At 35.1% G+C, this 22,765-nt stretch overlaps 1 protein-coding gene across 1 annotated transcript in view; it reads right to left on the reverse strand.

Moving 5' to 3' along the window:
- LOC140151412 (NADPH:adrenodoxin oxidoreductase, mitochondrial-like) overlaps positions 1-22,765 on the reverse strand; it is a 704,260-nt gene that overhangs the window by 614,221 nt on the left and 67,274 nt on the right. The window contains exon 6 of the mRNA XM_072173745.1: positions 1,418-1,522. Within this exon, the coding sequence (XP_072029846.1) occupies positions 1,418-1,522 (105 nt within the window). The remainder of the gene's footprint in view (positions 1-1,417; positions 1,523-22,765) is intronic.

Genomic DNA, 22,765 nt, shown 5'->3' on the forward strand with positions numbered 1-22,765 from the left:
CTATGGGGTAATTTTCTGGTCATTTTGGGGGTCATAGATTCAAACTAACACTTGATAACCCCCTTCTTTGGATTCAGCAAAATAATCTAAATGAGTAAAGATACCCAGTTTAACAACTTGTACTCAAAAATGCTTTATCCAATTTATACATACACATATTCAAGACTTCCCTCTTGTCGGTTACGTGCTACAAGTGTTTTATATTAAATGTCCTAACAGTACACACATCGCAGGATCGTAAATGGAGCAATAGCAAACAATCTGCCTGGGTGAATTTTTCACAATTTGGGTTTGTTGCACATTTGTGATGTTAATAATGTTTGAAATATTGTCTGATAGCTTGAGACCGGAATATAACTGGCATCTTGTATTTTTTCAGGCATTTTTCAAGGTAATTCCTACTCTCAACATTGTCAATAATATTTTTAAAGGCTGATATCAATTTCCAATTTTATAATACCATAACTTACAAACTCAAATATCTTCGCTTAGGAATGTCCGATTTCATTGGGGAAAAAGGCGTTGTGGAGCAAAATATCTCTATATTTAAGATATGTAAAACAATCAAAATTGATCACCTGCCAAAAAGTGTCTCTTTTTGATATACTACATCACATTTACTCAAAGATGGTCCCAAAGCATGCTATCAAATCCACATTGATCTGGATTTCCCAAGTAACACACCAATGGACTTTTCCAGTTGAAATCCATACACCCCCTATGGAAGACATGACCTTACCTCCTACACGGGTATAGATTTTAAATGTAGTTACCCATTCAGGTAACACCACTTGAAATTCATACTCCATCTGTGGGAGATTAAGGGCATGTTTTCCATAGGGGGTGTATGGATTTCAACTAGAATAGCCCATACAGATTTTGTGTGCTAAGGTAGAGAACCCCTCAATCAGATATGACACTACAAACTCGTGTCCGGCCTAAGCAGCTGGTAATAGTGTTTTTATGCAGAGAAGCACACCTAGTTGATTTAACATAATAAACAAATTGGAAAGAAGACCGACATGCCTGTTTTTTTTGTTTTTGTATTATGGCCTTATGATACTTTTCTGAACATTTAAACATTAACATTAAAGATTAACATTTTCACAAATCACTTGAGGTATGTCTTTTTTTCTACCTTCAAAGAATCGATGAATATAGCGCTGTGTGCTGTAAGATTGGCAGGATTGGTCTTCAATAAACTGCTGCAAAAAAATCAAGCTGTTTACCTACCTAAACACTGTTGTTTATAGGGTAGAAAATATCATAAACTTACGCAAAATAGTGTTTTGAATGAACCAGGGAGGTTTAAACATGACAAAATGATGAATTTAAAAAATTTGAATGCATAAGAAACAGGGAAGCTTTATTTTGTGGTGTGCACTGTTCAAATCATTTGCACCATATGTTTGCTTACCTTTAGTAAATCAATTGGTGTCAGGAGTATCCTGGCGACATCCAGTGCAACATTGCCTTGTCCAATAACAACTGCTGTATCGCTACTCTTCAAATCCGGGTTTAACTATAAAGTAAATAGGAGAGAGAAAAGATGGTAATCTGGTCAGAAGTATTGTAATACAAATTATTTTAATGGCGTAAAATTTCCTTGATTAGGTAACAAATCACGTAATTCACGACATTTTGGCAAATTCATTATGAAGTTAAAGATGAGAGGTCTGATTTTTGCTTTAATATTTTTTCATTTGGTTAACTACTTCAGAATAATATGATTCCAAGTTTTGAGTTCAATTGATCTAGTGATTTGTATATTAGATGCAAAACATGTATCACAATGCCCTCATTGAACAGAATCGGTGGACATCTTACACTTCCACAATGCATCTCTTCCCTATACTGATTTGCTATTCAGTGCAACATGGGTCGATAGTGACAAGAAATACCTCAATTGCAAGATCTGGATGAATTCTGTTGAGGTATTGTTTGCCACTATCGACCCATGTTGCCTGGACTAGCAAATCAGTACAGGGAAAAATGAATTGAGGGTTAGTGGTATACTACCATGGGGAGGATTTGTTTTGTACTATTTAAACAAAACACCTCTCAAACATAATTAAACATTTTAGCTTGAAAATAAGATGAATTTTCTTTGGATGCCAACATCTCAATTTTGATGTTGTAAAACGAGCTGTCGATTAGGTCATCCGCTTTTAATTGACCGTTAGTTACATAATGAAATATTGACATATAAAACTTAGTCAAATCCTTTCTCGATTTGATATTCACAATTTTTTTCATACAGTATCAACTACTTTTATTACAGATTTTACCTGTAATAAATACAAGCAGAAACATGTGACGATATCAAACACAACAAGTTGGACATCATAAAACTTTGATTATCAAATATGACACTGTATATATTAATATGTAAGCCCCCCTTCCAATTTAGAAGAGTATACAAAAAAATCAGGTTTTTACACTTTTTGGACAAAAAGGTCCAAATTTTGACAACTTTCACAAAATCGTCCCCCTTGGAAAAAAAGTCCACTTTTTCAAAATCAGCCCCCACCAAAATGAAATCTTGCGTATGGGCCTGTTCCTTTTAATGAAGATTTCAGCTGAACCTTTTGGTGTGTAATTATATTATTAACTTTTCAAAGTCATATCTATTTCCCTCCCATTCAGTCAAGATTAATATGAAAATTTTCACGGGAAAATTTTCTGGACACATGACACCCATGGGTGCAGACATATTAGCATTATGGAATGTGACCTTGAGCACAGCGGGTGGTCTTCCAATGTATTTGAATAGGAAGAATTTCTCCTTGGATGCAAAATAAGTTACTTGTCGGAAGTTAATATTGTTATAACAAGAGTTTTCGTAGATAGATATTTTTTTCCGTAGGTAAATATTTTTGAAATTACGTTTTGATGATATTGTAAAGAAATTAAGATTGCATAATTTTTAATAATTTTGCAATGCACAAATTTCTATCGAAACTGCGGCCAAAAATACTATTCCAATTCAATATAACTAAGACTTGAATAGCGAGGTCACCGCCGGGGGTCAGGAATCAGGCTCGAGGTTACACTCACATTGATACGCATTGGTCACGTGTCCAGAAAATTTTCCCGTGAAAATTTACCTATTAATCTTGACTGACATTTTGGGTTTGCTGGCACACATATGTCCATGATGACCACCAATTAAAAAAACCATAGCCTACGGCCCCTATTCCCTCACTATTACCCTCAAAATACTCCAGTCTCTAAACTAACACCAGATAAAGTTTTCTACTGCTCTGGTCAGGTAACACACCCAGGTCAACTACTTCTTGTGTACAACCCTGTAGACACCACAATTTATTCTCCAGATGTGTAATAAATCAATTTTGAACATGCTTGAATGTAAACTATGAATAATAATTTGTGAAGATATTTGAAAGAAAACTCTCTAGATGTTTCCATTAATATTGCACACACATTATTTGTTTCTACACCTGCAAATATAAGCGTAAATATGATATGGTACACACCGTGTACATATGTACTCCTTCATTTCGTTATCATTCAAAATGCATGCAACAAGTTCACCTGTCTTTAAAGCTGTTGAGGGACACAAGATTGTTTACTGCAGGGGCCGTGTGCACAGAGGGAAAGTTTGTAACTTTAGTTTCACAGCAAAACTTTTCCATTCAAATGATGACTTTAAAAATATCAAGTGCATTTGCAGCTGAAGTGTCAACTTTATCAGGACAAACACTGTGTGTTTTCAATAAATGAGAAAACACAGAAACATGTACTGGTAATAATTAATTGCAAGTTTGCTATCTTCAGTAGATAGCATATAAGCAAATTGTTATCTTAAAAGGGACGCCCGCTTTTGCTCAAGTTCCTTAGGGAATTAGTCAAGGTTAAAATTTTCCATGTAAATTCTGTTCTGTCTGTCATTAAAGTAACAGGTGCAAGGCAGTTCTTCTGTAGTGAACTGGATGAGTGGGGTTTCCACTATAAGTACATTGGTATAACATCATAGTGGCATTGAAGGCATATGAAATATCAAAGTGAAGTGTTTTGTAAATGCCATTGAAAACTGTTGACAAAATGCAAGGGCCCCCTCAAATGACCCTACTTCTGCTACAGTAAAAAGCAGTATTTCTATCAACAACAGCTACCAGTATTGCTATCTTCAATATCTAGTTCTGTATTCTTATCTTCAGTAAATAGCAGCATTGCTTTCTTGAGTAAATATCAGTATTGCTATCTCCAGTAGACAGCAACATTGCTATCTTCAGTAGATAGCAGCATTGCTATCTTCAGTAGATAGAAGCATTGCTATCTTCAGTAGATAGCAGCATTGCTATCTTCAGTAGATAGCAGCATTGCTATCTCCAGTAGACAGCAACATTGCTATCTTCAGTAGATAGCAGCATTGCTATCTTCAGTAGATAGAAGCATTGCTATCTTCAGTAGATAGCAGCATTGCTATCTTCAGTAGATAGCAGCATTGCTATCTCCAGTAGACAGCAACATTACTATCTTCAGTAGATAGCAGCATTGCTATCTTCAGTAGATAGCAGCATTGCTATCTTCAGTACATAGCAGAATTGCTATCTTCAGTAGATAGCAGCATTGCTATCTTCAGTTGATAGTAGTAATATGTAGTTTCAGTAGCTTAAAATATTGCTACTATCAGCACCCCACCCAAAAATGCCAAAGGCCCAAAAGTCCCCTTTTTGACCCAAAAGTCCCATTTATGAGCAAAAATAGAGTTTTTTATGCCTTTTGGTCCAAAAATGTCTAAATGTTCTCCCCCCAGTCCAAAAAAGTCCAAATGTTGAAAAAAAAGGGCCACTTTTTCAAAATCAGCCCCCCACCCCCCAAAATAAATCCTGGCTACGGGCCTGACTATCAGCAAATACAAGAAACAAATGACACGTTTATCTTGCTATTTTCTAAATGAAAACCAAATCAATCGACTTATAATGCTGGTGCAAAACCTAAGAAAACCATGTAACTAAGAAATGTTTACCATCTTGCAAGTTTCTTGCTGCAAGGTGACCTGTCAACAAGATATCTGTCAAGTGAGATTGACAGGCATTTTGCGTAACCTATATTGTAAGTGTGTTATCTTACAATGCAATGTGTACAATAAAGTACCTAGAATGCCCAAAGCAGAACACAGCTTTAGCTATACTTTGATCCAGTGAAGTATAGTTCACAGGTGAACTCAAATTGGTACTATCAGATTAGACACATGTAACCAATGACGGTCTTAATAGGTAAGAAACAATGCATTAAAAAAATATTATCGCTGGCAAAGTGCGTAATAAATAGAATTAACTACCATAGAAATAGGTGAAAACAATTTTGAATATAATCAAAAATTGTTTTACCCTATTGCTATGGTAGTTCATCCGATTATTACATCACTTGACCAGCGAATACATTTTTTGAAATGGAAAACAGGGTAGCTTCTTTTTTGATGTTCACTGATGTATGTAGAGCATGACCTTCAACATGTAAAATTTGAAAGGCTATTTAGCATAATAAAAGGTTGGTTCCTGACAGATGCACAAGATGGAAATTGGTCATTGGCATAATAAATAAAATACTAAATCCTTTTCGATATGTCATGAGAGTCATGACTTCCATCAACGACTGTCTAAACAGTTCTTAAAGAGCCAATTGTCATATTTGAGTTTGTCATAAAAATTCAAATATGACCATTTTCCCCATATTTTCCAGTTCGCATCACATATATAGTGTTATTAGGGCAATAACATGAAGTATTTTCATGTTGTTTTTCTATCTTTTTTTTCTCTTCATCTTATCTTATTATTTGAACCTTGATTTAAGATGATGTGTATATGAAAGAGGATTTTACACTCAAATATATCCATTTTGCCGTACACCTTTTAAATAGAGTTGCAAATGTGACACCTCTCTCTTGAAGATTAACATCCGTACCTGTGACATATTTCTTAATGTGCACTGACTATAATTGTTGATGACTAAGTTATATAGGCTACTTCTTTAAAAGAAACCTAAAAACAATTTGGAGTTTAAAAATATGTCACACACACACTGGGCTAAGAATGAGCCGATAAAACCAAATTCAGGCAGTCAGTAACCTATAAAACTATTTTAATAACCCTCTTTGAAAGACAATGGTTTTGGGTTCAAGATGTTTTAATAACCGAGTTTGGGGTTCCAGTTCCAGTTCCAGTTAGTTCTGCCCTCCTTTTTTTAAATATAAGGAATATCAAATTTTACTAACACATGTGACACCACAAGTAAATTAAAAAGAAAAGAGAAAGAAAGAAAGAATAAAAAGCATGGAGAAAAACACCTGACACGTCCCTCTCTACCTCCGCCAATGTGTTGTTTCTTTTCCTTTAATAACATGCATGGTCATGTGCCAGTTATCGCAATCCTGTTATCAATCACAGCATATATGACTTGGTATACAACAATCATAACAAAAACAGCATTCATGTTCAAATAAAAACTCAATCACGTCCCTCTTACCCAAAGGCTCCTATGACATAATCACTGGCAACTGAAAAAAGGCACTGCTTTTCGGAGATGATAAGGTTTCCTGAACATGCCCTGAATATTCTGTGATGCAATGGTAGACAAGAGTGCAAGCAGATGCCTGAGGTTTGTTGATGTAACTGAAGAATTCCGACGCAAATCCTATTATATGCCAAGGGCTGCCTTGTGCTACTTTAATCAATATCATTATTAGTTTTATCTAATATTTTGTACATATTTCTTTTTTTAATGGACTTTGAATATAGTACAGTATTCACTGTATTTAGTGCCCTTCTCTGATAAACCATTGCAATGACACTTATGTATGTATCATAACAATATTAACTTTCTGCATGTGGGTGTTGACTGCAGACGACAAGTTTTAAAAAATTAAAAATTAAAAAATTTCAGAATTGTAAATTTTTATGATCATATTTGAATCAGCATGAAAAATGCTTTCAAATGAGTACAAACAAGCCTAGTATTGGTTCAGCAGATCTTGAGACAGCTCTTGATATTTTGAACAAATATCTCCAAACTTGAACTTTTTATGTTGAAGCCTATGGTTAGCACGCACAGCATTAATATGAAAATATAAAAATACAGCCGGCAGCCTTCATTTTTATCTCATTTTTCATCAGAACTCTTTGATTATAAAGTGGTGTAAAGATGCATTGAGAGAAGGTTAGCAGACAGGTGGTGGCATTTCATTCATCAAATAAAATTGAGGTCTCTAGTTCAAGTTGCATTCAAAAACTCATTTGTCTATTTGGATTGACTGTACTTTTATTCCTTTTCTGATGGATAAGATTGTAAAGTGCTTTTTATTATAAACATCCATAATATTTCCAATGAAGCTCAGATAACATTCAAAGTTCATCCCATACTATTAAGGGTGCTAGCACGACTCGGATATATTGGCATTTCAATTTAAAGAAAGATAGAAAGTTTTACAGTAAGTTCTAGTGAGGGATGATTTAGAATCATGGAGTTTTCAGCATATTTTAGTCTGTAACATGGAGATGAATATGACCAAGAAATGAAGAATGAAAGTTGATTTTTTGATTATCAAGAGAATCATTTTATTTAATTGATTACATTACTCTAACAATGCAATTACCAAAAAAAGTCGTAAAAATTGAAATTTTGCTGTCACTTAAAAAAATATTGGACCAATGTGTAGATGCTTTAATCATAATATATAAATAATAATACACAAGGGATATTTAAAGCACCACTATTGCAAGAAATTAAGAAGGGAACAAAGCGAAGACAAAAATGGGGACAACAAGAAACCACAGAGACTAGAGATTCGGAAAAAGGTGGGTTTGAGGAGACTCTTGAAAGAATTTGTGGTATTGGCATTCCTATTATAATGGCAATAATAATAGTTCCCAGCAGCTGAACAGAGAGGATTTCTGTGTGTGAAGTAGTGAGGAAAGCTAGCCAAGGGTAGAGAAACAGAGGCATTTACATGTGTCAACAAGAGTATGAAACTGGATCTGTTCAGCAACCTGCCAGGCAGTGAAGGAAGGGGGAGGTGGTAGTGAACTTGAATTTCTGGAAGATGAGACAGGCTGATTTGTTTTCAACAAGTCACATCGCTAAACTTATCATGAAATTATTCACTTGACTTACAAATAACAGGCAATTTTCTACTTAGCTGTAGGTATTTCAATTTTATAAACATAATCCAAATTTTAACCTTAAATCCTAACACTAACTCTAAAACATAGTGCAAATGGTATCTGAAGTTATGTACAGTTTTAGGTTTAGGATTTATTTGTTTATTTGGGTGAGAAGGGTATTTCAAAATAATTCCTAACATTTTCATTCAAATGTTGTACTTTTTTGCCACAAATGTCAGGGAAATAGATTTTAAGATTCTACCAAAACATGTTTGTTGACTCATTGATTTTCAATATCAATCATTTAAGACACATTATAATCAAAGACCAAAACAAACTAAAAAACAGTTTTCATCTGACTATCCTGTCAGCCAAGCTCCCCACGGCCCATGATTGGTTATTACTGCATAACTTGGGGACCGCCCTAGTTACATGATACTAACCAATCATGGGCCGGGCCAGAGTTTGACTGACAGGATCATCAGACATAACTAGTTTTTTATTTCTGACTTTTATTATGTTGATCTTGGGGTTATATGTTCTTCTTTTGTTAATAAAGGTGATTAAAAAAAAAAAAAATGAAAACTGTTTCCACAAAATTAGAGGAAAGTTGCACCATTTTGTGGGAACAGGTGTCAACATGTTTGTGGATTTATACTGAGCTCATACATTCTCGCTATGTAACAGAGCGTGTGATTGGTCAAGAGGTGAGCATAAACAATGTTTATGCCTATACTTTGATCAGCTCGTAATCGACGGGCCTGATAACATCGCGGAGTGAAAATTGTCTTGTGACAGAAGCATCACAAAATATTAGTCCAAGTCTTATACTTTGTCTTCTTTCATTACACACAATATATAGACCAAAAAAATCAACTAATAGCACTCTTTAACATGGGTCTACTTTTGGGCGTAGTGGTAAAAGCCTAACATTTCCCACCTATTACGAGCTGATCAAAGTATAGTGACCCAGATGTGCGATCACAGGGTAGGGAAAATAAAGGAAAATTATATTTTTTAATAATACTTCTTGTAATTTTTTGTTATTATTTTGATGAAATAAGAATCACAAAAATGTATGTATGAACGGGTTGTATGTATGGTTGTATGAATGGTTGTTTATGCCCTCAGGCCGTAAGCGGCCCCTTGTTCATAAACAGCCGTTTTAGTCATGAAAATTATATGAATGAACCCCAAATTCATTTTGTGAATGGCTTGACAGTACTCTACAACAGCATGGAAGGTCTAAAATTTCAAATGGTTCACACATTTTGCATTCTATGGATGTATGGCACAACACAACCACAAATAGCATGTTTTTGACTGGTCTTTTGTCAACCATAGAACACATCCATCATGTCGGGACTACGTAAATCTCAGGCGCGCACATCATAGCTATGATGGCATTCAAATAGCCCTATTCACGACACTTAGTTGTGTAATGCGAGTTCAACATAGTTGTATTGGCAAGCAATGTATGGGCTGCCACCTGTATTTGAAGTGTCCAGATACAAATGAGATATAAACCATTTACAAACTTGTTGCATCTACGGAAGGCCATCAATATCTGCCCTATAATGCTAGGTTTAACTTTATAAAATCTAATGTATATATTTTTTAAACTATGATCAAAAACATCACTTATCATTTTCTTTATATTTGATGAGATATTATTGGCCTAAATCTCAAATTGAGAAAAATTGATATATCACTTTCTGAATCTGAACTCTTCATTTACTGGAACTAAACACACTTCTACACCAGTTTCACATGATGCGATGGCACAATCAGCCTAAGTCATATATATATATATATCCATGGATCGCTGGCCTGGCTTGCCAAACCTCAGTGGCTACAGGTCAGTGATCTTCTGCATGGGATGCGTGGGGTCTGAGGTTCGAATCCCGGGGGTTCCAAGTGACTTCTTTGTTCATCTTCTCTAATTTTTAGTTTCTTCTTTCCCTTACGATAGCAAAAAAAACATGGGTTGGGTTTGGCTTAAGGTATATGGAAATTTTTTTTTCTTGTTAAGAAGTATATACTTGCCCAAGTAGTCTTTTGTGCAAATGGTTTGTTACAAAATTGTGTATGATTCTTTTTTAATGGTATGTACAATGTAGTTCAATGTGTACATTAGCCAGAATGTGTTTAGAAGACACCTACTGATGGGCCATTCTACCCAGGAGCTTCTAGAGAATCTGTCCTTCGCAACTCTTCTCTGGTTGTTATACAAGGATATAAATTTGCAGTGGAGATACTAAAAAGTGTTTCAAGATCCAAATTTCTTTCTCTTTCTACAGAAGTTCCAAAAAGTGAAGGAAATTGGCTTCTTTTTGTTATTTTTATGTCTTTCTTATGGCCCTGGGTCACTCTGGCCCATGGTTAGGCACCCGTTGTTGGCCAAAACATTTTTTTGGGGTGAAATTTGGTGTACAGTGTTTTCTTTTTTCTGGGTGCCATGAAAATAATTTGGTACACACATGTGTACACAATAATAATTAGGTGCCCCACCCCCTGAACAAAGTATTCATGCAGCAGCTATTTGACATTATATAAAGCATATTATACCTTTATTGCCAAGCACTCCCAAGCTACTACTGATTGACAAGATAAGTGCATCAATTGAACATTGTATTTATATGGAATAAAAAAAGAAATCCTGGAAATATCCACCTGTGTACACACACAATATACCAATCTATACAACTAAATAAATCTGCATCAGGCCCCCTCTGGCATGGCAATCAGAAAAAAGGGTCAATTCAACAATTTGCCTGCAACTTAATACCAGGCATTCTTAGATTTCAATCCATGCATTGATGGATATTCATAATGGAATATTTACTTGATATGAATCGGATCAAACTTTTGTCAGTCAATGTCAATAATTTAGATCAATTGAAAGTTAGAGAAAGATTCACACAACGAATCAAAAAAAAAAAAAAAAAAATGCAGAGGTGCTTGTCATGTCAACTTATAAAATTTTCAGACATCCTGGGTAGATTCAGAATTTGAAAAGATGAGATCAAATCAAGATTGGGGTTTATGAGGGTGACATGCTGTGATTAGCTGTTTCTACCCCTATAGAATTGGTTTATTATATATGCATTATCTTGCATAGATACAAAGCAAGGGGTGCAAAAGGATACACTCCCTGCAAAATGTCAGAGGGTCCATGTTTCTGGTGTTCTAGTAGGTCATATCAAGCAAAATATGCCCATTTTTGTCTAAATAGTAAAAGAAAGGTCAACATGAAAGAACTTGACACCTTTTTTCGTTCTTTTTTAACCCATTTAACTTAATTGGGGGGGGGGCAAAAACTGGAAATGGTTTCCACTTTGTTCCACTTACATTGACAGATGCGTCATTTGAGAAACCAGATTCAGCATGTCGAAAAAAGACCAACATTAATACTAGTGGAGCACGGTGGCACAGCGGTACAGGCTCTGCCTTGCAATCGGCGGATTGCGAGTTCGAGCCCCAACGGTGCGACCGTGTTGTTCTCTTGGGCTAGACGCTTTATCTTACTTGCCTCTCTCTACCCAGAAGTGAAATGGGGACCTGTTATGAATATTGATGAATATTGTTGATTTCAAATGAAGTCACCCATTCAGGTATAAACCCCATTTGAAATTCACCCTTCCTGTGTGGAAGATTAAGGTCATGTATTCCATAGGGCGGTGTATGGATTTCAGCTGATATTGCTCATTATACAGGGTAGTGAGGGTACATCACAAAGGCATCCAGATTTTTAACAAAATGGACCTTCAGTTTGAACCTCCAATAATACTGACCATCCTATATAAAGATTATTATAACCTGTGGTGATGTGATTTTTAGTTTTGAATTGTCAGTGATTCATGTGATGTACAAGAGCATTGTCAAATCAGCCTGTACTGTCGATAAATTGGTTCTAAATTATAAACCGGTCTGTTAACTGTGACTTTGTGAGTGAACATGAGTAAAAGGCAATTCCAGCCTTTGGTCTTTTTAGATTGTACCACCTCAACAATATCAATATAAATAAATAAATATATATTCTGGCCACTGGTGACTTGCTTCAAAGGTTACATGCCTAGTAGACCTGCTTAAATCTCCGCATTGCCTTTGATAGTAGGTAGACACTATAAGTGGGGCTGATTACAATTAAATAATTTATCTACAAAGTGATTTCTGAACCACTTTCTCTTGAAATTAACTATAAATGCAGGATTACTGGTTAATGCAGTTTTAGATGAGGGCTTGTCTTGTTGGTCTGGACTTGAACCAAGCCTTTGTGATTTCAATTAACAAAAATGTAAAAACTACATGGGCTGATTCAAAGCTGGAAAGAAAGCTGTCTGAATCTGATGGTTCTGATCTGACTGACTGACTGACTGTCGGGTGGCAATGGTTCAAATGGGCTATTCCACTTGAAATCCTTACACCCCCTATGGATTCACCCATTCCTGTAACCCTCATTTGAAATTCATACTCCATGCATGGAAGATTTAAGTTACATTTTCCCCAAGGGGTGTATGGAATTCAACTGTAATAGCCCAATAAGCCCAACAGCACCCCAACACGTTAGGCTGGGACTGAGTACATGATCAAAGAGTTATCCAGGTGATAACAGCAAGGAAAATATTCACTTGTGAGAAATAAGAAACCTAAACCAGATACAACATACATGTATCACTGAAGTTTCACCACAGGCAATTCACAGTCATGAGACATGCCTATGATTGGTGGACTAACTTTAATTCTACTACATATTCAGAGGAAAATTCACATTAAACCACTATCAACCTTATTGTTGTTGTTATGTTGTTTTAACTTAAAATGATAGGTTGTGAACTACACTTTTGTATATACTGTAAACTCATTTTGCCTACAAGTACTTCTTGTGAATTGTCATCCTTTTCAAGTCTCATGTCACCTTGAAGTTATATAAAAGGCAAAAAGCTAAGTGCAGCCAAAAAGTACACAGTGTGTGCAATATTAGTCTTGAATAAAAACAAAATCAACATGTTATGCCTTTTTGTAATCATACTAAATCTCTGTCAACCACAACATGCTTTCATATCATTTACAACAAATAATGATACAAAGGATGCTACCCCTCTTGCCTTCTAAAGACTTAGACCAGTCTACAGGCCAGCCACCCATCCATCCATCCTTCCATCTATACATCCAGTAAGCCATAGGCACCTTGAAACTTGTCAAGTACAGCATAGATAGCCTATTCAAGTACTTGCCTCGTATCGATCAAAAGACGATACCCTGGGATGTAGGTCGCGAACACAGCCACGCGGCAATGTTCAAATATTTACCGTCACCTTTATTTTAACAATCATTATAATGAATGCCAAAACCTTTATAATGACGATGGAATATTGCGGGTACTATTAAAATAATGACACAATGTAACCCATGTGAGAATGCTGTCTGGCAAGCTGAATACAGTAATTAAATAATCGCAGAATGCTCAACAATGTTGCAAATTCTGGAAATAAAGAACACTCACAAATTGGAGCTAGTAACTTAATATATAATTACACAATAAACTTGTTAGATTGGAAAAGTGATTCTGGCGATGGATGGTTAACAAGCAGCTGATCAAATACGCCTCGTGTTGCAGGCTTTGACAAGGAACGCATAACGCTACCAACTAGGGTAGGTATAAACACAGTTCAAACATAGTTACAGCATTGTGAGTACCCAGGGCATGGTTATTAAGGGATGCGCCTGTCTGCTAATAGCACGTACCCCTTAGCCCATTACAGGGGTGCTACTACTAGTCATATAACTGTCTCAAGTCCTATACTAGGAAAGTAATGTTACTTTATGATCAGGACGGTTCTCGAAAACAAAATTTGTGGAGCAGTTTTGACATTAATCGTAATTTGAAATTGACAAATACCAGGTAATAAAAATCCTAGTAGTGGTATCTTTGGACATTGACAGGTGTCATAGGCATGGGTTCATAGCTTCCCTCAACATTATGACATCTAAAAACAATCAGTTGGAGTCTTGGTTTTTAATTTCTTACTTTCACTCATACTCAATTAAGCAACATATTTAATTTTTTTACAGGCTAAAATATAACTAGTGTGTGTGCACATATCAGTGTATGTAAATATATATGTGTTTCAAGTTCATGCAGTATTCCTAATAAAATGCAAAAGAGAACAACAACCTTATCAGATAAAAAAGAAACACCTGAAAACCCCCATCAATAGAAATTCATACACTTAAGTTTTGTAATGTCATTGTCAGAGAGATAACCAACAACATACCAGAAGAATAGACTTCAAACATGGCTCTACCTGTAAAACATTTGCTTAACATTTATCCATACCAATTGATTGATGATTGTGTAAGCACAGAAAACCATGGAGTTTCCTTTTAAAACATAAACATGAAAGAAACACAATGCAGTTTATTTTGATTTAATTTTGTTTAAAATTACCTGGACAGGTGTGCGGTTCTTCTGTTCATATATATTGCACTTGATAATATCTAAGTTCTATTGAATAAATAAAATAATTTTCATCTATAAAACAAAACAAACCTAAGCAGCAGGTGTTTAATCATTATATAAGGCATAGACAGATAATTTCAATACAAAAGAATTTGCGTAACTGAGCTCTACAAGTAATTAATCAGCATAAGTAGCTCTACTTGACCATGAAAGTTTTGTACTCTTTCCATAAACAGTTGCAGAAGTTTATTCTTTATGTTGTTATCTAATTATCAATATCTCTGTGCTCATATATATGAAATGGACTTTCAGAGATCAGTCAATGTCAGACCAAAATATCTGTACAATTTTGTGAAGTCACTTAAAAATGGTTGACAAATTAGAAAAATACCCTTAAACTACTTTCTTATCCGACATTTTTGACAAAATATAAAGCAAACTAAAAATTTACACCTGTCTTTGAGATAACATCCTAAGTCTATATGCCAGGGCATAACTAATTAAGATTTGTCTATCTTGACACGAAAACACTAGTCCTATATTATTTGTTGTAAGGGCTTGTTACTACATTAGTAAGTATTCTGAAAGTGCAAAACATGACGTGTGAGCAATAGTGTAGTTTGGTATTGACATATCTGTGAATGGCCTGTTACAGGCTAGTATGTAGTTTGGCAATTATGTGTCAACCTGTCATACTTTCATGCTAGTATATTTGAGTGTTTCTGCCACCAGTGGGTGTTATATGCATGCCACATTCTACTGAAAGTGTACAATACATGCAGTGTAAAATGAATAATCTGGGATGCATACATGCATTTCACAAGCACCAGTGGCAAAAACACACACACAAAATGTGACCCGGCAGCACAAACGAGCCGTAAATTCCCTAAATTGTATTCTGAGTTATGGTGTAAAATGTGTACGAAGGTCGTATTCATCGGTCACTTAAGCTGGCGCGACATCTGTCTCATTTTGATAGTCACAACACCAATCAATAATCCTATTATTGAAGTGGATAATAAGCTTCTACCTTAGATGGCTATAGAACTTTTAATAGCACTGGTCTTTGTTTGCTTTTGCTAAATCCTTTTCAAGTGGTGGGTTACCAGACATTGTATTTTGTATAGGTATGCATAACCAACAATTAACAATGAGAGAACCTTCTTAAACCTCGTTGACTTGGGGATGATTTGAAATGACCGCCAATTATGACTGTTTGATATTTATTGCCAGCAATGTGGAAAAAGAGACACACATAGAAACGAAAAAAGCTATAATTTTGTTGAAGGAACAAAGTTTAACTAACCATAACTCCGCTTCTGGATATCGTTTGAAGTCAAATGATATACCATTTTTGAGTTTATGATGTTTATTTTTAAACACGAAATAAAACAAAATTGACCGGGGAGGAATTTACGGCTCATTCGCGCGTGCACGGTCACAAATATCTAACAATTTGGTCGGTTGGCATGGCGTCACTTGCAATGGATCGCTTCATCGCATTGGTTGTTTTAAGTCGGCTGTTTCATCTTGCACCCTCTGACATGAAATGGACACTACTGCATTCAATGGGGGAAATCACAAAACATGCTATAAAATAAATAATTCTTTATGAAACAATTCAAAAAGTTTGATGTCTCATTCAGGGAACAAAAATTCTGAATAATTACAAGACAAATTAGTATTTACAAGGCAAATTAGTATTTTCTATGCAGAGAAAATTGGCTGGAACTGAAAGGCCATGTACAAATCAATAGGGATGTCATGAGGGTGTCCCCTTTTAAAGATGTGAGAAACGGGTAAGTACAATAGATGGAACAAGCCCGACCAAGAGAATATACTGGCCATAGTATCTAAATTTAACTACCTCAATTCCATTCACATCTTTTTTTTATTCTAAAAGAGAAAGAAAATTATGCCACTTACAATCTTTCTGATTCAGCACAAAAAGTGTTTACACCTTTTGTCCCTGCAGCGAGAGAACCAAACTGATAAAATATTGGTAATCAAAAAAAGTTAATTAGCTCTTAGGTTAATGGTATTTGAGATCACTTGGAAAAAATATAAACATATTTAAAACTTTACTTTCTTTCTTGAAGTTCTTTGCATTTCCTTTAATATGTAAAGCATGTATGAATTGTTGCTCCACACAAAGACAAGGCTTGGTTTCCCTACCCCATTCTCTGTCTCCCAATTAGAACATAGCCTCGTCATGAACACACAATTAACTGAACCTAATATGTACTCACCAGCAGCTGTGAGCATTGACATTCTACATGCACACAGCGACTGAAACTACAATTTTATAGTTGCTACATTCTAGTTATAATGGTTAAAAATTAAATCTTTGTTTTTCTCAGTGCTTAGAGACTCATGCATTTTGTAGTTTATAAAACTCTATTAGTATTTTATTATTATTTTAATATTATTATATTGCAGCATGGTTATATAAAGTCTTTCCTTTATTTCTGGCTGTTAATTCTGAAGTTATCATGCTTTTGCTACAGTCTATTACAATGCTATGGTCAGATTTTTGCCAACTACTGAAAATAATGATATAAGTTACTTGATATGGCATTCCCTACAATTGTCAGTGATTCATGTGATGTACAAGAGCATTTTTAGGTTTTTGCTATCTACTGCAGAAAGTATTAATATGAGTCTTGAACATGATTTTGCTATCTACTGAAGATACTTATGTTACTTACTAAAAGTAGCAATGCACATAACAATTAAAATTGTTATGTGCCTCTGTCAGGTTTTTGCTATTTACAGAAGAAGAAAAAGAAGATACCAAGGTTATGTGTCTTTATTACATTTTGTCTTCCTACTAAAGATAGTAATGCCATAGGTATCTTCCTTTTTTACTAAAGATAGTAATGCTATAATGTCTTGATCAGGTTTTTGCTATCTACTGAAGATAGCAATACTGCTGTCTTGATCAGGCTTTTGCAATCCACTGAAGATAGTTATTCTATGTCAGCTGATGTGTGACTTGATCAGGCCTTTCCTATCCACAGAAGAAGAAAAAAAGAATTAAAGCTATAAGCACTGATTAAATTTAGTCTTCCTCCTAAAGATAGTAATGCCACATGTGTTTATGTTAAATGCTGTATACCGATGATAGCAATAATTATATGTGTGACGCTACAAGGTTTAGTTATCTACTGAAGATAGCAATGACATGTGTGTCTTGATCAAATTTTGCTATCTAATGAAGATAGTAATGTGTGTGTCTTGATCAGGCTTTTGCAGCTACTGAAAATAGTAATGATTTATGTAACTTGATAAGGTTTTGTTATCTACTGAAGATGGTAATGCTATATGTGACTTGATCAGGCTTTTTCTATCTACTGAAAATATAGTGATGTTATGTAATGACTCAATTGACAAGCATTTGTTATCTACTGAAGATAGTGATGCTATGTGTGTCTTGATCAGGCTTTTGCTATCTACTGAAGATAGTAATGCTATGTGTGTCTTGATGAGGCCTTTGCTATCTTCTGAAGTTAGTAATGCTATGTGTGTCTTGATAAGGCTTTTGCTATCTTCTGAAGATAGTAATGCAATGTGTGTCTTGATAAGACCTTTGCTATCTGCTGAAGATAGTAATGCTATGCGTGTCTTGATAAGGCTTTTGCTATCTACTGAAGAGAGTAATGCCATGTGTGTCTTGATCAGGCTTGTTATCTACTGTAGATAGTAATATTGTATGTGTATCTTGATCAGGTTTTGGATAAGTACTGAACATATGGTATTTCTCTTGCATGACATTTTTTTCTTTCTACTAAAAATTGCTACGTTTATGTTATTTATGCCTTGATCAGAGTTTTCTATCCAGGGATGATAGAAGGGCTTTGTGTCTTGTTATGTACTGAAGGCAGCAATGATAAGTGCATCTTGGTCAGTTTCTAATACTTGCTAAAGAATGCAATGAATGTATTTCTCAAGGGGTCAGCACAAGAATGCAACAGCTGCCATGTAGACAATTTCTGCATTCTATATTAACGTGGCTGTGTACTCTAGACATTGTTTCTTTCGCGAAATTGAGCTTGTTTTAAATGTATTTACTTTGTTATGTTTTTTATAAATACAAGGAAAGAAATTCCAGATTTGTTAACTCCAACTGCTCTATTTTATGGATTTTATTTCACTATTTCACTTGTTTCCGCAATTTAAAAGGAAAGAAAATCTTTGTTGTACCATCGGGGTACACACGCGCAACAACGCATCGCGTTTTGTAGTCACACAATTTGTTAACGCACAGATACGCTACGCACACGTTAACGCTTATCTGCATGCGCTGCACATCTTATGGAAGCACTAATTTCACAAAACCTAGCGGTCAAATGGCTCCGTTTTAGCTGATAAAATGTGAGTTTTTTCAAGTTACTTCCCCCGATTTAAGCATCAAGATATGAATAAATTTCGCCTAAACTTCTCAAGGGGCTGTGGATTTACCCGATGTTCACGCAATGTAAGGTAGAAAAACGAGAACTGCCGCATTCTCCTGTGAACTTCGATCAAAATACAAATTGTGACCACTTTAAACTTCAACGGCCTTTATTACAATGTTCATCTTCTCTGTAAAATGACGATTTAGGTACACGATAACTCAATAAATACAGCATCTATAAGTAAGCAATTATGCTCATCATAAAAAGCATGATCGACTTAAAAAAACATTTTCTCATTTTTTTTATATTATGGCCTATTTCCGATTTTAGGCATCATTTTGTGAATTTTAAAAAGTTCATTTTGATGCCTTATATGGTCAATATCTCAAAAATAAGGCCAATATCAAAAAACTAAAAAAACTGTTTTTGGAAAGGTGCCTCAAGATTAAGAAAAAAACAAAACAAAAATTTTTGGAAAGAGTGTTTTTTTGTTATGATGTACCGAACAAAAATTGCCAAAAATTCATTTTTTGTGATTTTCTTCATAATTGTTGTTTTTACACCAAATCTGTATTTATATTAAGATTCATTGATGTCTTACCTTTATAAAAATGTATACTTTTATATTTTTGCGTGAATAATTACAAAGTTATGGCATTTTTACTACATGCATGTCTGAGAGTACACAGCCACCTTAAACATCTACAAAACAACATCTGCCAGCTATTGCAGATAGGGCATTCTTACACTAATCACTCAAAAGGATTTTTTTCTCATTATTCTAAATGTATCTTAATCTTGTTTTGCAAGAGATTGCGGAAAACCAGCATCATTTAAAACAAGCAACAAATATAACACAGCAACAACGCCGTGTAAACAGTACCTCCGGCTACTGCAACACGGTCATTGAACCATTTTTTAAGATAATTACAATCAAGCTCTGGTGATCAGTTACAAATAAACATTGGCTAACTATACACTATTTGCAATCTGATTGCCTTTTTTGAGATATAATCCAATTCTTCTTTGTGACAGCATAATCCACAAACCAGATAAGCTATTCATATATGGTGTCAATGCCTTTACCGGGTAAAGCAGAATGAGAAAGGAAATGCAAGGCACATTCACTAGCAATGTTGCTTGCAATTCTGACTTGATTGTTGTGTCTTTACATATATTGGACAGATTGATGGTAAAACCAGTCAAGGGATAGCGTAAGTGAAATAAAAAATCAGTAAATTCAGTTTTACAAAGCGCAGTAAAAGTAAAACTCATTTTACCTATGCTGAGAAAAGAGATGATTCCATTGGTCCAGGTCGGGCAGTTGTTGTTATTGTTGGCAGGGACCATGAACCAATGGGAGTCGCCGTCTCGTGGTGACGTTGGGGCGCTATCATGTTTTGATTATCATTGTTGATTAGCAATCAAACAAGCAACATTGGGAAAATTTTCCCACCCACCACTCCCTTTATATATAAGGGTATGTTGTGGTGAAAAATATTTAATATTATATCAATAGAGTTTTGGTAAACCCGTGCAAGGAAGAAAAAGTCTTGAAGGTAATAAATAGTTAAATGAAAAGATATATGTAACTTTATGGAAAAGTTAGTAAGATTGCATACAAAACAGTTATAGAAAGACAAAACAAAATTAATAGAGTGATGAATTGTCAATTATGTTTTATTAGCATGATATTGTTAAAATTTTCCTCATTTTTTTAAAGCATAGGAGCACATGTGAGAAGGAAATCATTTACAGTAAGAGTTATTTGTAAGATAATAGTTAAATATGTTATATCCAATAGGAGTACCTTAGAGGGAGAAGCTTCCACAGTTCTACAAGCAAAATGGAAATATAGTTGGGTTTATATCTTAATTAATAAGCTTATTTAATTATAATTTAATTATCTCAGGTGCCATAGGTATTTGAGAGAAAGCTTTCATAGATCTTCAAAGATAATAAAGTTTAACGATGTGCAACAAGTTAAACTCAATTTGCCCTTGCTGACAAAGTGGCGATTCCAATTGTTTACCGGGTCAGAGGTCATGTTGTCATGCCAGCGTTGTGGTGATTGACCCGGGAACCAATGAGAGTCGTCGCATCTCGCGGGTTTGGGACATGATCCTGGTGATCAAATCATTGTTGGTTTGAAATCATACAAGACAACATCTAAAAAATTTTCCCACCCACCGCTCCCATTGGGGGCAATTGGGCAGAATTGCAAAATAAATAGATAAATCGGAAGCATGTATAGTATAAAAATTATGTCAATTAACAATAGCTAAATTTATTTATTTAGGTACAGTAAGTTCTGCAAGATAGTGCCTGAAAAGGCAAAGCACTCAACTGGCAGCAAGAAGATTTAAAGGAAAATTATAAATAAAAAGTATGTTAATTGTATATACGTGTAAATAGGATGTAGGAAAAGGAGAGCTTTTGTTGATCATCATGATTATTTATTTAAAAACTTCCTTTCTAGGAAGAGTATAAGAGAGTGCCTACATCGTCAAAGGTACATATATTGTTTGATTAAGCTATAGTTCCAATTAGTAGATTGATGCTACAATTGTTCCCTTTCTTGTATAGCATGGGAAGACCAAGATCACATATCAGCAAATATATATATTCTGCATATTTAAATTATGTATTGCAGTTGTTCATCATCGTCGGAGCTTGTTGTACAGGTGTCGTTTAACACCAACGTATTGTGTAGGTTTTCTTTTAGAAAAGGCAAAAAGTTCGCACAAGCAAAAAAGAATGGGATTTGAATTCTCTTTTCTTGAATTATAATAATACACATGTCGTGTAATAACATTTATATTTTATCCTTTGTAACTTCAGGTGACCACCTGTTGAGTCTTGGGACACACGCCTGGGAGCATTTGACTTGTATACACCAGTACCCTATTGATTGTTGAAATTCCAGCCATTATATTTTGCTTTAAGGATCCAAGGGTTCAGGGTCAAAACACTGAATTCAGTCTTAGGGTGGGGGCACGCCCTAGGGCAAGTGTGGATCACGTGTTGGTTAGCCATGAATTTTTCTAGGTCCAACACCCAGAATTTATGCCAGGGTGGGGGCACACACTCGAGAAATTATGATCACGTGGGGTTTTATGGAAAAAATTAGTGCGGTAGCGGCCACTGCTATAAACAGGAGTCAGTCGCTGGTCACTGACGTCTCAATTTTCCTGCCCTTCATATACATGGCTTTTACGGCTGAGATCATAGGGACTTGGTGTTGGTCTGAAAACAAAAGTCAATAAATGGTTGTCTTGTTTGATTGCCAACGAGATTGCAAATTTTGCGTCTTTGTGCTTCTTCAGTTTCTCGGTCTTAGGGTAATGATATCTTCAAAGATAAAAGGTGTCGCAATATAATAAGGTTATAATTGTGCAAATGTATGTTGCTTTATTTCTTTACTATCTCCATAGTTAATTGGAGACTTGGATTTTGAGATATTCTTTTCTTGAATTACAATGATATATATGCACATTATATGAGTATTTCACAGTAATCCTTTATCCATTGTAACTTCCAGGTCACATACACGCCTGGTAGGAATCCAGGGATAGTCACCCTCTGAGCTCTTGAATTGTATGCACCAGTAGTTTATATACCTTTTGTGGGTCTCAGCCATGATATTATATGTTATTGTTAATCAATGGTTCTTGAGTCTTACACTCGGGAATTCAAGTCCTAGGGAAGTCTCCTGGATGGGACAGGTTTTGATTTTGTTTTGAAAATTATTGTTAATCAATGGTTCTTGAGTCTTACAC

This window comes from Amphiura filiformis, chromosome 4 (genome assembly GCF_039555335.1).
Source record: "Amphiura filiformis chromosome 4, Afil_fr2py, whole genome shotgun sequence".
Classification (NCBI taxonomy): Eukaryota; Metazoa; Echinodermata; class Ophiuroidea; order Amphilepidida; family Amphiuridae; genus Amphiura; species Amphiura filiformis.